This window comes from Rousettus aegyptiacus, unplaced genomic scaffold (assembly GCF_014176215.1).
Source record: "Rousettus aegyptiacus isolate mRouAeg1 unplaced genomic scaffold, mRouAeg1.p scaffold_m13_p_12, whole genome shotgun sequence".
NCBI lineage: Eukaryota > Metazoa > Chordata > Mammalia > Chiroptera > Pteropodidae > Rousettus > Rousettus aegyptiacus.
In genome coordinates, this window is record NW_023416287.1 from 63,501,629 (window position 1) to 63,518,610 (window position 16,982).

General features: G+C 34.4%; 1 protein-coding gene across 1 annotated transcript in view; it reads left to right on the forward strand.

The window, feature by feature from the left end:
• The window catches only part of DSG1 (desmoglein 1), a 35,403-nt gene extending 24,253 nt beyond the window's left edge, over positions 1 to 11,150 (forward strand). The window contains exons 11-16 of the mRNA XM_036229105.1: positions 2,266 to 2,442; positions 2,473 to 2,580; positions 5,288 to 5,421; positions 5,758 to 5,827; positions 7,661 to 7,869; positions 10,089 to 11,150. Of these exons, the coding sequence (XP_036084998.1) occupies positions 2,266 to 2,442; positions 2,473 to 2,580; positions 5,288 to 5,421; positions 5,758 to 5,827; positions 7,661 to 7,869; positions 10,089 to 11,150 (1,760 nt within the window). The remainder of the gene's footprint in view (positions 1 to 2,265; positions 2,443 to 2,472; positions 2,581 to 5,287; positions 5,422 to 5,757; positions 5,828 to 7,660; positions 7,870 to 10,088) is intronic.
• The last annotated feature ends 5,832 nt before the right edge of the window (positions 11,151 to 16,982 follow it).

Genomic DNA, 16,982 nt, shown 5'->3' on the forward strand with positions numbered 1-16,982 from the left:
TATACTCTAGTAAGTATTATGAGCACCAAAGTCTAGCCAGAGCCTTAGAGTTATGACAAATTTCTAGCCTAGTAGCACATGTTGGTGAAGAAACTTTCCTATACAGTGAATGCTAAACTTTGGAAATCTTATCTCTGATAGAGAAAAATATCTCACCAGGAACTTTCAGTAGTAATGTGGTTTTTCTGCACCGAGAAATTCCTAATTGTTGATTTTTGTATTCAAACCCTATAGAAAATAAGTATTGGAAATGTGATGAATAAATCCCTTTGAATTAACTTAAGAGAGAATAGTTAGAAAAATTGTATATAAAATACAAATATAAGTAGCTTCCATTCATTTAAATAGCATGTGAAATATGACTGACTTTGTTTATCAAAAGCGAATGACCACAGCAACATGTTTTTCTTTTCGTTTCTTTTTAAAAAGTACCTATGATCTTTTTTTAAGTTAAATAATTTGGAATGATATTGGTTAATAGAGTCATATAGGGTTCAAGTGTAAAATTCAAAAATTATGTCATATGTATATTGCATTGTGTCTTCACCCCCAGAGTTAAATTTTCTTTCATCACCATATATCTGTCCTTTTTTAGCCTTATTTAGCTCCTCTCTCTCCCCTTCCTTCTGGTAACCACTAAACAGTTGTCCGAGTCTATGAGGCTCTGTTTGTTTGTCATGTTCATTTGTTGCTTTCCGTTTTATATCTCAAGTGAAATCACATGATTCTCAACTTTTTCTGTCTGACATATTACGTTTACATGATAATCTCAAGATTCATCCATGTTGTTGCAAATGGCAATATTTCATCTTTTTTTGGCTAAGTAATATTCCATTGTTTATATGTACCGTGTCATCTTTATTCACTATGGAAAACAGTATGGGGTTTCCTCAAAAAATTAAGAATAGAATTACATATGACCCAGCAATCCGTCTTATGAGTATCTATCCCAAAAATTTGAAAACATTTATTTGTAAAGATATATGCTCCCAGATATTCACTGCAACATTATTCACGATGGCCAAGACATGGTAACAACCCAAGTGTCTTTCAATAGATGATAGCATAAAGCAATATGTTTTTAATATTGGCCTGAGCAACATTTTTCATTTAAAAATATCTTTTTTAAATCACCTTTTGTATATACCATATTTTTGTTAAATTGATATAGAATACATGATTATTTGATAGCTTTTAATGGGCCAATTTTGTTGCAAGGTAAGAACACAAATATTGAGTCAAATGTATTTCTTATTCAAATTTACTGAGGTATAATTTACATATAATAAACATATCTCTTTTAAGAGTACGGCTTGATGAATTTTGACAGATAGCCATATATATACACTGTCACAAACAAGATCTAGAATATATTCATCATTTCAGAGTTCCCTTGTGTCCTTTTACAGTCACCATTTCAGCTCCAGGCACCTGCTGATCTAAAAGTAGATGTATTCTGATGTATCAAATGCACTCAAAATCAGTCTACTCTTTTGAAAAACTGGTTGGTTGGTTGGTTCGTTGGTTGGTTGGTTGGTTGGTTGGTTGTTTAGATGACACAAACAGCAAGTGTGCAGCAATTAAGTTGAAACGAATAACAAACATCCCTACCCCTGTGTTCATTCAATGAGCACAACAACTTACTAAATTTTTGAAGCACAAGGAGGAAACAAATCTGGAATATATACTTATGAAACAAAAGTGTTTCACCTTTTTATTTATATGAAATTTCCCCCCACCTCCTATAGTGCCAGTTCCCTCTCCTATGAGTTATTTGAACTGTTCGTTGTGAGTTTGGGTATATGCCGCTTTATCACTGAGAAATTTTTGTAGAAATGATTCACCAGTCTGCTCAAAATCTGTTAGTTTTGTCAGCCCATTAAAGGAAAAGAATTAGCATAACTGAAGAAGAAAGACAGTAGAACAACAACAAAAACATCTAACTCTAATACATGGAGAAGTATGCAAAAAATAGTCTAGAAATGCTTCCACTGTGGCTTATAACACACCACTGGCCAATACATAATGTGGTATTTGCTGTTTATGCTTCTCAACACATGAGACAATTTTTCAGGAGCACTAATAGTCATAACGTTTTGATTTAAAAACTGAGCCTAGACAAGGGACAATTTGGGAGGTTTACTGAATGGATGGGAATAAAGAAATAGAAATAAATATTGATGCAAAAAGAAAATTGTTTTGTATTGTCTAACAATTATTACAGTAAACGTCTAAATATTACTTCCATTTTGAATCTTGTTACAGATGCTCTTCAAAGAACTTGTACTGGTACAATTGTTATTGACCTTGAAGGTTCTGGCTGGCCTGAAACTAGTATGGAAGATAGCACTCCTGGAGTTGTAACTGATACTATTCCAAGTGAGACTAGTAATACTGACATTGACATTACTACCAATGAGGAAAGTGACAAAGAAAATGGAGGTGGAGGTGGAGGTGGAGGTGGAGGTGGAGGTGGAGGTGGAGGTGGAACTGGCACTTTGGCCCATAATCCCTCAGATAACGTGCATTTTGGTCCTGCTGGCATTGGACTACTCATCATGGGATTCTTGGTCCTAGGATGTAAGTATTTTAACAGTCCTATTTATATGTGCTACCCAAAAAAAAGTATGGAGAGGAGATAAGTTTTCTGATTTTTTGATAAACTATATTTGAGAAATTCTTATTTTGTGCAATTATCAAGATATCTCTATTTTTGGTGCTGGTGCTGGATTTCTAATATAAAAACATCAAATTATTTGGCATTGGAAGAGTTAAAAAAAAAAAACTTTTTTGTATTTAATCTTGTAATGGGAAAGTCCCATAAGAGACAGGTTCAAATTGTTATTTGAATGAAGAAGATAATCAAAAAACAATTGATTGAAACAGTCAGAAAACCTTATATAAAGAAACTAAACTCTAAGTTGGGTTTTAACTGATAAATAGGAGCTAGCCTGATGGACAAGGAAAAGGGAACACAATACAAGAAGAAAATATTTATGTGCAAACCCCCAAAAGAATGAGAGGGCAAGTTACTGAAATGAAAGGACTCCAGTAAGGAAGAAATACAGGATGTGCAAGACTGCATGGCGAGAGTTGAAGCTAGAAAGACAGGCAGGGGCCAGACCATGAAGAGATTTCAAGAATGCATAGCCTCCTCCCTCTCCCCCTCCCTCTTCCCCTTCCCCTCCTCCTTCTCCTCCTCCTCCCTCTCCCCCTCCCTCTTCCCCTTCTCCTCCTCCTCCTCCTCCTCCTCCTCCTCCTCCTCCTCCTCCTCCTGATTGCATAGCTTAAGGAAAGGGATAGTCAAATAGACTCAGTGTTAGACTTCAGCTGCTAAATATAATTGCCTGAGTCTTTCAAAGTTTAGCTAACTTTGCTGAGCCTTGCTTTTGTCATCTGTGAAATAATAAAAGTTACCTCATAATGCAAAAGGAATACCACATGTGGAAGCATTTAGAGACAGACCACACTTTATGGTCACTAAAGCAGACCTAGTCAAGTATCTAGCCAAGAGAATATAATATCCAATGGGTTCTCTAGGTGGTCTTTAACATCATCTCGAGGAATGATAGAAATTAGAGTGGATGTGAGCTAGATGCTAGTCTCTGAGGAATGAAGAGCTCTGAAGTAATTAGGTTGAAATCTGCAAATTATAATTAAATTAATGTAAACATTACCATTTTCAAATGGAGTCATCAAATCTCAGTGTCAGTAGATACTGCAGACATTATCTAGTTAAAACATATACACACACAAAGTGTGAAATCAGAGTACCTGAATATGAAATATTTTTCTACCTCCATTTCTCTTCATACATGAATAGCTGTAAAATAGGTAGTTCTCACTAAATTCATTAGTAAACTGGATTTTCTCTGATTTTCAAAGAACCTTAATCCTTTTTTGAATTTTTTTGATTAATTGAATTTATCTAAACCACAAAGAGTTTGGACATGCTGATAACACAACTTAAAGTTGAAGCTCTTTTTCTATAGTTTAAAATAAATTTCAAAAAACAAGAAATTTCTATGTTAAGTAATAAGATTTCATTCTTATTGGCCTCTAATAAATTGAAATGACTATGAAAACCTCTACGAAAGGAAAAATAAGGTTAAAAAAGAAAACATTTTTATCAAAATAAACCAAGGCAAGAAAAATGCTAGCAAATTTGCAGAATATAGCATAAAACATATATGAGAAGAGATAATTCTCTAATTCATGTTTTGGGACATATTAATTATCAACCAACATTTTAAAACTTAAAAATTACATATTTTTCAAAGTAAATTAATTACCCAAGGGGTAATTATCTCTACTTGGAGTAATATGTGTTAAAAAAAAAAACTTAGAGGTTTTTTTTGTTTTGTTTTGTTTTGTTTTGTTTTTAAATATTGGTGACTACCTTTGAGTAGTATAGTTAATAAAAGATTTATAAATCATATATGGGCTTTAAAACCAAGTAACCCTATTGTCAAAGCTAATCTCAGTCTGGTGTATTTTCTAGAAGCAAAACACATGGATTATTTTCTTTCTTTCCTTCCTTCTTCCCCCTTCCCCTTATTACTATACTTACTACATTCCTTCTTCCCCACTGTGCTTCCTTCTTTTTTCTTTCCTGCCTTCCTTATATTTTTTTTTAAAATGCACATCCTTTCCCTCATCCATCCATTTATTCCAAATTATTTATCAAAATCATATTATGTAAAGGCTCTGGGCTAGAAACTTAACTGATGAATAAGGAAAATTTAACTGTGAATAGAAAAAGACATTGTTAAACAGTGTAACGTTCTCTGTACAAGAGTAATTTCAAGAAAAGTTAGCTGTGTAGGGGAAAATAGTAGCCTCAGGGAGGATAATTGCTTGAAGCATGAATAAGATGTTACTGTTAAAATAAAAAGACAGGAATATGTGAAAGTAGAAAACTAAAGATGAGGAGGGAACACAATAAATTGAACATGCTGACGAGCCTCTCCAGCTTTCCTTCTTCTCTCTTTTACTATTTTCCTGAGTAATGCTAAGGAAAAGACTCATCTGTTTCAATAGTATAATACTATTTTTAACCTTAACATGCTATAACAAATTTAAATTAATCACAATCTGGTATACAAGGCTCACATTGATATTGGTATCTCACCATTATTCAGTTTGTTTTCTGAAACTTTTATAATAATTTTAGAATCAAATGGACTTAATTTAGGAATTCAAATTTAATCACACACAAAAAAAGCAAATTGTTTTGTTCTAATATGGCTTACTGCTAATTTCATTACTTTTATCCTTTTACCATAAGTGGTCCCATTTTTGCTGATGTGTTGTGATTGTGGAGGTGCCCCTGGTGGTGGAGCTGGTTTTGAGCCTGTTCCCGAATGTAACGATGGAGTAATCCATTCATATGCAATGGAAGGACCACAACCTCCCCCTGGGGTAAGTGCTGATCTGTAAGAAATGGCTTTTGGCATTCACCTAAAGTCACTCTTATGCACATGACACAAGATGACCATGGTGGCTCTCAGTCTATGCTGTTCTTTGTTCTGGGATAACCAATGGGGAAAATGAAGAGAAATCAGAGGTACATCTAAATTAGATAGAAGTAACCAGGGAAGGCTTTCTGAATGAGGTTCCAGTTTTAAATGGAGTTCAATAGTTTCCTAAGTAATATTCTTTCAGAAAATCTGAGGTAATTTGAGAAGATACCCAATGTATAACTATTTAGAAAGAAGAGTCATTACAAATGAAGAAATGTTGTTTCTTGTCTTTTAGAATTTGGCCAACCTCTGCATACCACAGATATCCAATAATGTAAATGTAATTGAAGGCATTGACACCTCAGGTATGAAAAAACATTTTTTTTTTATTTTAACAGCTCAAATGACTAAGAAAGAGTTTTGTTCTCTTTGCATTCCTGCTGTTTCTCGATTGTCTTATTTGTCTTTAAAATTGGTTCTTTTATTTCTTTTTAAATGACTGATTTGAAAATGAAATGGTAAGGAAAACCCTACAGTAATTATTATTCTCATATGTTAAATTTTTAAAATCTCCCTCAATCATCTGAGAGTACTTAGGAGATGACCTGATTAGGACATCTGTAAACAGGAGAGAATAACTGAATTGTAACTAGGAGTCAATTTCAGTCATGGTTTTTTTGTCAAATAGAGCAAGTGCTATTTACGAAAAAAAAAAATACTAATTAGAATTAAAGTACAACCTGATTAAAATAGATCTGTGCTCGTTTATTAAGACTATAATCTATCTCTACAATTAATGAATGATTAAAAATCATTCTGACTTCAGAAGCTACTATCATGACAAAATTATAAACTGCATTCATTCGCAGCATCAGCGTAAATGTTGACCTAAAGAGATTTGTCCAGTTACTTAAATTGAAAGTAAGTGGATGAAATGCTATCAAAATCTTTCAACGCTCTCAGCCGAGGTTGTACAAATGTGGTAGTTTCTCCTTGCACACCAGTAAGACTGTCAATACAACTAACCTTAAAACAGGAGTTTAGACCAGTTCACAGGCAGAAACCTAGGAATAATTAGAATTTCACAGTAAGTGGATAACTACCACTCTAATAAGAAGAACAATTAATTAAAAAAAAACTGCATATTTTTGAAAATAGTTGCATCATCTTTCCTTTTTTCAAGGGAAATAAATATTATTGATTCTCTTCTTTTTCTTTTTCTTTTTCAAACTTATAATCATGACTTTTCTACTTTGAACTCTTTAAAATATGAGTCATAGGAAGGTTTATCACTTGTAGAACTGGACCTTATTCAAAAAACTGGACACACTAGTCTTTCTTTCTCCTGATGTTTTCATTTTTGTTAATGACACTAGCATCCCCTCACCCCAAAAGCAGTTGACTCTTATAGCTCCCTGTTCATTGACATCCAATCAGTTCTCAAGACTTGTCAAGTCCACCAGGATTTATTTATGCATTTATTTTCTTATTAAGTCAACAAACATTTGCACAAACTTTGAACACAGCACACTGAGAAGCACCAAAGTAATAGGAGTATGAAAAACACACTATCCCTAAAATCAAGACCTTTAAAATATTAAAGCATGGGACACATACCCCACTATCAACACTTCCCCTGTCTATGGCAATTCATAGCCCAGGTCGCCATTTTATCTCACCTACCAAGGCTATTGTAACAGGCTTCTACTTACCCCTCACATCCAAGAACAAATGCAAGATTATCTATGTAAATCTTTCCCCTCGCAATAGCCACACGTTCTTCTCCAAAAGCCATTGTTCTTGGACCTTCTGCTGGAGGCTCTGTTCATATAATACAGTGAGGTATTCTTATACTATTTAACTTTTAGAATTTAGGTTATTTTCCTCAAATTTTCATCAATTTAAAATCAAAATCTCTAAGGCATTGGTTTTTGTAACCTCTATGCAGCCTCCCTCTTCTAACACAACGTAATTATCAACAAATAATTAAAAACAATTATTACCAAATTAACAAATTGATTAATAATATTATTTTAATTCAATATCATATTTATAACTCCCGTATTTAGCTTATCACCTTCATTTTTTTTTTTTGCTCACAAATGCATACTTAAATGAAGAAACCATACATTAAAGTTACTGATTTTTAGTCTACAATACGCTAGAGAAAGTAAATTTAATTTGATCTACACTTCTAGGGGTTTACACCAATGAGTATTGTGGCAGAGAAATGCAAGATCTTGGAGGAGGAGATAGAATGACAGGATTTGAACTAGCAGATGGAGTTAAAACAACGGGAGCACCTGAGATATGTGAAGAATATTCTGGAACATTAAGAAGAAATTCTATGAGAGAATGTAGGGAAGGAGGTCTGAATATGAACTTCATGGAAAGTTACTTCTGTCAGGTAAGGTCTCTTGCCACATGCCTTCCTCTCCATCCTGCACCCACTGCTGTACTCTAGGCTCCCACTACTCCCAACAGGACTTTGGCAGACATCTCCTAACTAGTTCCCAGCCTCTAGTTTTATGACTGATGATCCATCATGCTGCTGAATAATATTGCTAAAACTCTGATCTAAACCTGCTACTCTCTCATTTTAAAACAGTCAGTGACTCCCAGATGTGTTTTGTTTATGTCATGATGTCATGAAGTCATGAAATCAAAACTCCTTAAAAGGGCAATTAAGGTTATTCACAGACCGGCCCCTCCTCACATCTCTAATTATTCCTTACCACCAGTTTCACTAGCTAAGTGCCTTTGCTTTATTTATACTGATTTTTTCCCCTCCTCCATGTCTTTGTTTATGCAGTGCCTGTATTGGAATGTTTTATCCCATTGTCTCTCTCACAAATCCCTAATCATCTTTCAAGACTTAGTTTAAGTATCACTACCTCTGAAGTTTTTATTGTTAACTATTTCATCCCAAATAGGATTAATGTTTCCTTATCTGTATTCCTGTAGTACAGAGCCCCTCGACTTACAGTGGGGTTATGTCCCAATAAAGCTATTGCAAGTTGAAAATATGTAAGTTAAAAAATGCATTTAATATACCTAAACCTACCAAACACCCCAGCTTGACCTAGTTAATTTCTACTGAATGTACATCACCTTTGCACCATCATAAAGTCAGAGATATGCCTTTGCTAAAATCTATTAATTCTTATGTCTAACCCACTTTTTAGTGCTTCAGCCACATGTTCTCTTCATTATGTTGCCAGTACCTAACTCAGTTCTAGGTACATAATAAACATTCAATAAAAGTGGATTCAAGAGCCATAGTACAATTCCCAAATATTCTAAGAACCAGTGAGAATCAATTTTGCCATCCCCAGGAAGAGAGAGAATTCCCCAGGGCTACACACCATGTGATATGTAAGCTTTCAGGAATTTGTTTTCTCTGATACAATTATGTCCTTTTATATCCAGGCCTAAAATGCCTTCATGAATTCTCCTAACCATTTAGATAGTGGCTGATATTTTGGAATAAGATATTAGTAAAAGCTTTTCAAATAATAGTAGATAATAATGAGAGACCTATTGCTGAATTCCATAGTAATACTTCCTATCCATGAACATCACTTTCATGAAAAGTACAATTCTGCCTCAAAACTTTTGCACTTTCAACTTCTGCCCAGAAAACTCTATTTAGTCTACTTACTCTGTCACTTGATTCACAACTTGGATCCAACATCACTTTCTGAGATGCTATCCTTGACCACCATATCTGAAAGAACAACTCCATCGCTTTCTATCTTTTTACCCTACACTTACCACCTCCTGGCAAATGAGTGTTGTCTGTCTCATCCTACCAAAACGTAAGCCCTTTAAAAGAGGGACTTTATCTGGTTTCGTTCACTACTTTGTTGCCAAGTTCGTAATAGAGTGTCTGGCAAATAGTAAGGACTCAAAAAATATTAGTGAATGAAATGGCACATTGAGTTGATTGCCCAATAAAGGTGTTTCTGATACTTAACCTGGAAGTTTGCAACCAAATATTACGAACAACACAAGATGAAATGGAAGTGCACATGACCGTGGGCTTTCACTTTGAATTGAAAAAGGGTCTACTTTTAAAAACTGACTTGGTCGCCTTCAATTTTGAATTCAAAAGTGGAATTCACCCAGAGTCAAATTTTCCTGTTGTTTTGCTGAAAAAGCCACATTGAAATAAATTTCACAGAACCACCATAATCACTCCATCTGAAGGAAGAAAAGCATACTCATGAATAAACTAAAATCACCTATGAGCTACCTTTTTTAAACAAACCAAAAAAAAAATACACAATTTACTGTACTTCACATTCAGTGTTTTTATTCTAACTTAGTCACAATATAATTCACATAATTTTTTTGTGCTTTTGTGTCTAAAGTGTGTTATTATAAAGTATATCTAAATAAACTTAAAAATCAAATGTATTATTGGAATTATAGGCAAAGTAATCCCTAACCAAATTCTTTCAAGCAATTATATAATGATCTTCATAGCATCTTTAGTAAATGTCAGAATTATATTTTTTATTTTCTCCTTTCGTAATGCCCCAGAAGAAAAAATAATAATGAAGTCTTCCATTATTGTTAAATATGTATTCACAATTTCATTTTCTCTTTCCTCTACAAATTCAGAAAGCATATGCTTATGCGGATGAAGACGAAGGACGCCCATCCAATGACTGTTTGCTCATATATGATATTGAAGGTGTAGGTTCCCCTGCTGGCTCTGTGGGTTGTTGTAGCTTCATTGGAGAAGACTTAGATGACAGCTTCTTGGATACGCTAGGGCCTAAATTTAAGAAGTTGGCAGATATCAGCCTGGGAAAGGAAATTGAACTATATCCAGACCTTGATCCCTCTTGGCCACCTGATACCACTGAACCCATCTTCCCGCAACAGGGAACAGAGCCCATTACTAGTGGACGCCCACCCATTTCCCCACATTACGGCACCACCACAGTCATTTCTGAGAGTACCTACCCCTCGGGACCTGGTGTACAGCAACCTATGCCTATTTCTGATCCTCTGGGCTATGGTAATGTCACTGTAACTGAGTCTTATACCACCTCTGGCACTCTGAAGCCCTCTGTCCACATTCACGATAATCGACATGCCCCAAATGTAGTGGTGACAGAGAGGGTGGTTGGCCCAATCTCTGGTGCCGATTTGCATGGAATGTTAGAGATGCCTGAGATGAGAGATGGGTCAAACGTTATAGTAACAGAGAGAGTAATAGCACCAAGTTCAAGTCTACCCACCACTCTGACCATCCCTGATCCTAGAGAGTCTTCAAATGTGGTAGTGACAGAAAGAGTAATCCGACCAACTTCTGGAATGATGGGCAGTCTAAATATGCACCCCGAGTTATCGAATGCCCACAATGTGATTGTGACAGAGAGGGTCGTTTCTGGCTCTGGCGTAGCTGGAATTAGTGGCTCAGCTGGGGTAATTGGAAGCAGTGGCACAGTCAGCAGTAGCCTGGTTGGCAGTGCAGCTGGAGTAAACAGTGGTGGCATTGGGATGAGCAGTCTGGGAGGAGGAGGGGGCCTGAGTGGCATTATGGGGGGTACAGCCAGCATTAGCCACATGAGGAGCTCCTCTGACCACCACTTTAACCAGACCCTTGGATCTGCCTCCCCTAGCACAGCCCGAAGTCGAATCACGAAGTATAGTACCGTGCAATATACTAAGTAACCAGGATTCCAGCACACTTCTTCTCAGTAATTGTGATTTAGGTTCAATTTCCACCACCAAAAAACTAACAATGTGATTTAGGATGCACAACTAGGTTCTAAAGTAATTGTGGAACAAGATGAGAAACCACCATGAGAAAAATAGTTGGAAACAGTGCTATTGGGCAAGAGCTCTCCTTAGCATCTATATGTCTTTTTCTTGTATTAATACTAATGGAATCATGACAGTGGACTAAAACTTGGGATAGAGTTTTCTTTGTGCCTAGAGCCTGTAGGGCCTTCTTTCTGTCCGTGTGGCCTGTAATGCATCTCTAGCAAGTAGAAGAAATGAAACTTGATCATGTAAAAGCACTGGCCTTAAGATGGCAATTGGTATAATTCTCCTTGCTGTTTTGGTTTGCCATATAGCTCAGGCACTATTTAAAAAAAACTAAAACATGTAATATGTGTTTATGTATGTGGGAAGAATTTAGAATCTGCACCAAAAGCCCTGTCAATTTCGTAGATAATATAAATAAATATCCAACTACATATTCGGACCAGGGTTAACCATTAAAGAAAAAAAATATATATCTGGTTACATAGCCAGGTCCACAAGCCACCAAGCAGTCCTGCCTTAATAATTGCACTAGGTAAAATAAACCTCAAATTAGGAAATATGTCCTGGGAGGGAAATTTCCTAGAGAGTAGCGACAGAGTGAGATCCATTTGGGGTAAACTGTCAATGTCCGAGCCTGAAAATTGAGGTGGGGCTGCAGCTTAAATTCCTAAGGAGTCAAGGACTTTTCTGCTTCTAGTTTGTGTTTAGCGTAGATGCAATATTGGTTAATATTGCATACTGGTAAGGTTGCAGGATATTGCCCTCATTTTTCCCTTTACCGCTATAGCTCTGACTTAATAAAGGAAAACCTGCCAAGTGTTCTTCTCTCATGGAAGCAAGTAACAACTGATATGGTTTTCCTCACTAGTGATAGGTTACCTTCCAAGGAAGCAGATGGGAACTGCATTGTGCTTTCAGGTTGTGTTTTCAGTAAGTGTTATTCATTTATATTCAGCTCTTTATTACACATCTCCTAAGTTAAAATGATTTACTCAAGCCAAGTTGTGAAATAAAACCTGTAGTATGGTTAAGCTTTGGGGGAATTTTTTTAAAGGGGGCCTTAAAAAATGTTTTTAGAACATGGAGAATATTTAATGGGGAAAGTTAGAATTATTCAGTAACTGTACTATTAGTTTTAATTGAGTTTAATATTAAAAAAAAAAACCCTCTGCTGCTATTTCGAAGGGATCAATTAGGAACTTTTAACAGAGTTGATGAAACTGTGTTAACATGAATGAAATTGTACTCGACAACCTCATTTCCTTATTCTAACCTACTCCCCAACTGAATTTTCTCACAAACATAAATTTTACACTCCCAATTTGATTTGTCAATAAGCTCTTGGTTTATATATGCTCCAATTTATAGATTCCAAATTCTATCATATGATATATTTTTTTAGTTTTAAAACTTAGTAATGTACTATGTACGATATGTCATTTCTATGTGTTTGCTATATAGTGTTTCCTGGTTAAAAATCTCTAAATAAAGTCAAAGCATTCTCAGCCAGAGGTAAATTTACCATTGCATGGTAGAGGAATTTTCTCCTCTTTTCTAGATTCAATGTTAATATAAGCTCACTAAAATGAAACTGTATATGACACAATCTTTTAAGGATTATTATCCCCAATTACTCAAATTTTCTGGGTTGTTACAAGATCAAAGAATTCAATGTCCAACACTTGTCAAAGGGGACATTTGGGGAGTGAATCATTTCACCTAGAGCTATTTTGTTCTATGTTATAACAGATGATGTTAATATTTTCAAAGCCACTATATACATCTTACTTTAACTCTGTAGACTATGTAAAATTGTCATATTCTGTAGCATGCCAAAATGCAGAGGTGTAAATAAAGTCATTCACAAGGAGTCTTTCATTTTTTTCTCCCATTTGGGGGATTCCATCATGATGGGTAAATAAAGTCAAAAGGCATTTATTGAAATATACTTGAGTATGTTTGGGTCTAGGAATTTGAAGACTAAAAATAATTATTAATTAACTATTAGTTAATTAATTAAAGGGGGTGGTATCTGATCATAAGGAGCTTACTTGTCACTTTGATGTGATGTATCCTCAAAAGCATTTTTTTAAGACTCTCGATATCTTCCAGATATATTTTTTAGGTTTTCCAACAAATGCCAGAGTGACTATCTTCAATAACTTTTGTTATTAAGGTTCATTAATTACATTAAACCATGAGATATGCAAAAAAAAATATTAGTCATCAGTCTTTCTTGGAAGATACTTCAAAATCAAATTCGTTCGGGGTTTTTTTTTGGGGGGGGGGATTGTTTGTTTGTTCTAGATTACATTGATACTCTAACTTCTTATTCCTAAATTTTAAAATTACCTTTTTAAGATGTCAATTATTCTAACCATCATTTAAATGCAGGTTCTTTTTCCATGAACAGCCTTTAGGGAAAATTTAATCTCTCTTTTAGAATCTTTAATCTATAGATCGTAGGTTGTTCTATAGACCTAAGAAAATAAATGGAAATTATTTTACAAATGTATAGTTATCATTCTAATCCACATTGCAAGCTAAATTTCAGATCAACTTGCTCTTAATAAAAGAGAAGGAAGAAATCATGATTGAAATGTTATGTATATATAGTTTGAAAATAGTTTTTAACTTTTATAAAGCGACTTTCTAAAGAGGTAGTCCTTGTAGATAAAAATTAATGCATTATAAATACTTTATTTAATATCAACCAAAATACCATCTAGAGCTAATTTTAACATTGAATTCCAGATATATCTGCTGCATTTTATTAAGTTCCATGTTGCCTGGTGTAACTATATCTACACTGAAAAATTTACAGAAAAATGTATTTATTTGGGGTTATGTATAAACCCTTCATCTAAATGTGTTTTCTATATATTCATGTATAAAGTTTTTAGCCTCATAATCCACTCAATGTAATGTTCCAACAGAATTTTAATTATATAGCTTCAAAAATTTTATATTCGTTCTGACCGAATGTTTTAAATTATAAACACAATTCATTTTTGAACTTACACCAACATTTGAATGCCAACCAGGCTATAATACATATGACATCCTTTAAATTTAAGAAGAGTTTGAAGGTGTTATAGTCATTGGCTAAAATGGCCATGGCTGTTTGAAAGATATTTGAAACCCAAAACAAACTTTTAAAAGTACTACCACATTTTCCCATGCTTATTTAAAAAATTCCCATCTTTTGAGGATTTCTAGTATTTTAGAGATCTACTTCACATTACACTGGAATATACCAGTCCACATAGATTACTAGTACCCATGAAATAGAATCTCTCTTCCAGTTCTAGATTATTCAATTTATGTTGGGACAAATGCATGAATGGACCAACCCGTTATCCATCACTAATTTTAAAGCAATAAATAATCTATTGCTTAATTGAATATAGTCTCTTCATTTAGTTATACTGAAATTACTAAACACTTTATCATCAAGCTGCACTTAGTCTAACTTATTTTTCTTTTGCTATTTTACAACTATTTTTAAACTATAATATTCATCTTTGATGATGTTTAAAACAGGTGCTTTCCTTCAAGCTTCAATATAAAAGTTTTTGGATTATTTGGGTGCTAGTTCCTTGTTTAGTCATCTCTTGGTTGTTTTATGTTGGTTTGTAATTTCCAAATAGTAATGTTTACAGCAATAAAATGATACACTTTCATTATCTTTTCTAAACTGTAAGGGGTGGCTGAGTTTTAGACTACAAGGAATAATTAGAGGTTATCAAAACTAATTATTTTCAGCCCATGTAAGAAAATGAATAATAATTTTTAAATTTTAATACTGTTAAATTTATTTTCACTTTCTATTTCTTAGCTTTTTTTTTTTTTAATGTTTACTGAGGAGCCTACCCTCTGGAGCACAGCTTAATAATGTCAGAGCACAGTCTTGAGCATTCCCACACAATAAGTAAATGATAAATCATTTGCATTTTAAACTTTAATTCAATGCTTTTAGCATCTTTATGTTTCTCCTTTCTCTCTTTCATTCTTTATTTTTTATTTTTGTTTATCACCAGCATTTTATTTCTTTCAAATGACTTTTATTCTTATTTGTTTTTAAAATCAGACCCTTTCATTTTTATTGGAGCATTATCCAATGTCACTTTTTATTCTCCAATACTACTTTTCAGACCATTATCATCTTCATCTTGCACAAAACTTTACCCTTTTCAGATATATGTCATCTACTTATATCCTGCTCCCACTATTCTCTTTGTGCCATTTACCAACCTTTTAATAATATCCCCACTTTTACTAAAGACCTTTATATTCTGGCACAGTCTTCTGTAACTTCCCCAACTCCTTCCTAATGGTGTTCACTGTAACTTAAATGACCACGTACATGAGGCACTTGACACCCCAGACTTCTAGTTCTCAGACCTCCATTCTACCTCAGCCACCCTCTTCTTTGTCATAACCCAGCATGGCAGTACCTTGGATAACTCAATTTTACTTCCTCTTTATGCTTCCGTTTCACTTGCTGAAGTATTACAATTGTTGCAATTCCTCCCTTTCCTGAAATCCGGTTTTTAGACTCCCACCACTTTTTCACTGTAAGCCTCACTTCCCAATTTGTGCTAAAAGACTTTGTTCCTTCCCTAATAATCTTTTTCCTATTCTATCTATCTGTCTATCTATCTATCTATCTATCTATCTATCTATCTATCTATCATCTATCTATTGTCTATCTATCATCTATCTATTGTCTATCTATCATCTATCTATCATCTATCATTATCTATCATCTATCTGTCCTCTATCTGTGTCCTGAAACTTTTCCATCAGCACCCCTCCCTGTACCTACAGCTTCATTATGTCTTTGTTTGTTTCCCCAAATTTCTTTTTTTGGGGGGCCTATTTTAAAAATTTTCAATTATAATATTATATATACAATATTATATTAATTTCATGTATACAACATAATGATTAAACATGTACGTAATCTACAAAGTGATCGCCCAATAAGTCTTGTACCCATCTGACACCAGACATAGTTATTACAATATCACCGACTATATTCCCTATGCCATACTTTACATCCCCAGGGCAATCTGTACATCTTAATCCCTTCCCCTTTTTCATCCATTCCCTCTATCCCCCTCCCATCTGGCAACCATCAAAATGTTCTCTGTATCTATGAGTTAGTTTCTGTTTTGTTTGTTTATCTTGTTTTTTAGATTCCGCATGTAACTGAAATCATAATTACCAAACTTCTTAAAACTCATGTACACGTGCTTCCATTTCTTTCTCATGTCCCATCAGACTTCGACTCCCACCCATAATTCCATCAAAATGGCCCTTGTCAAGTTTGTCTAAGGCCTATATTTCCCAATACAAAACCCACTTTCTGTCCTTATCTTTTATAATTTCTGGGAAGAATCCGAAAAAAAAATATTCTTTCTTTCTTAAAACACTCTTCTTTCTTGGCTTTGATAACACCATCCTTTTAAGATATCACTTACATTTCACTGGTCACTGTCTTATTCTTTTTTGTCTGTTTCCCACCTACTGAACTTTTAAATGACACTATTCCCCTAAAGTTTGGTCCCAAGACCCCTCCTCTTAACACTATCCTCTATGAGATATCGTCCAAGCCCCTTTTTAAATGTTCAAAATTAAAGTTATATTTTACTCAAATATTCCTCATTCCAGTAAATATGAGCCCAATGATCTATCTATTGCATAAGCCAGAAATTAAGTATTCCTCCT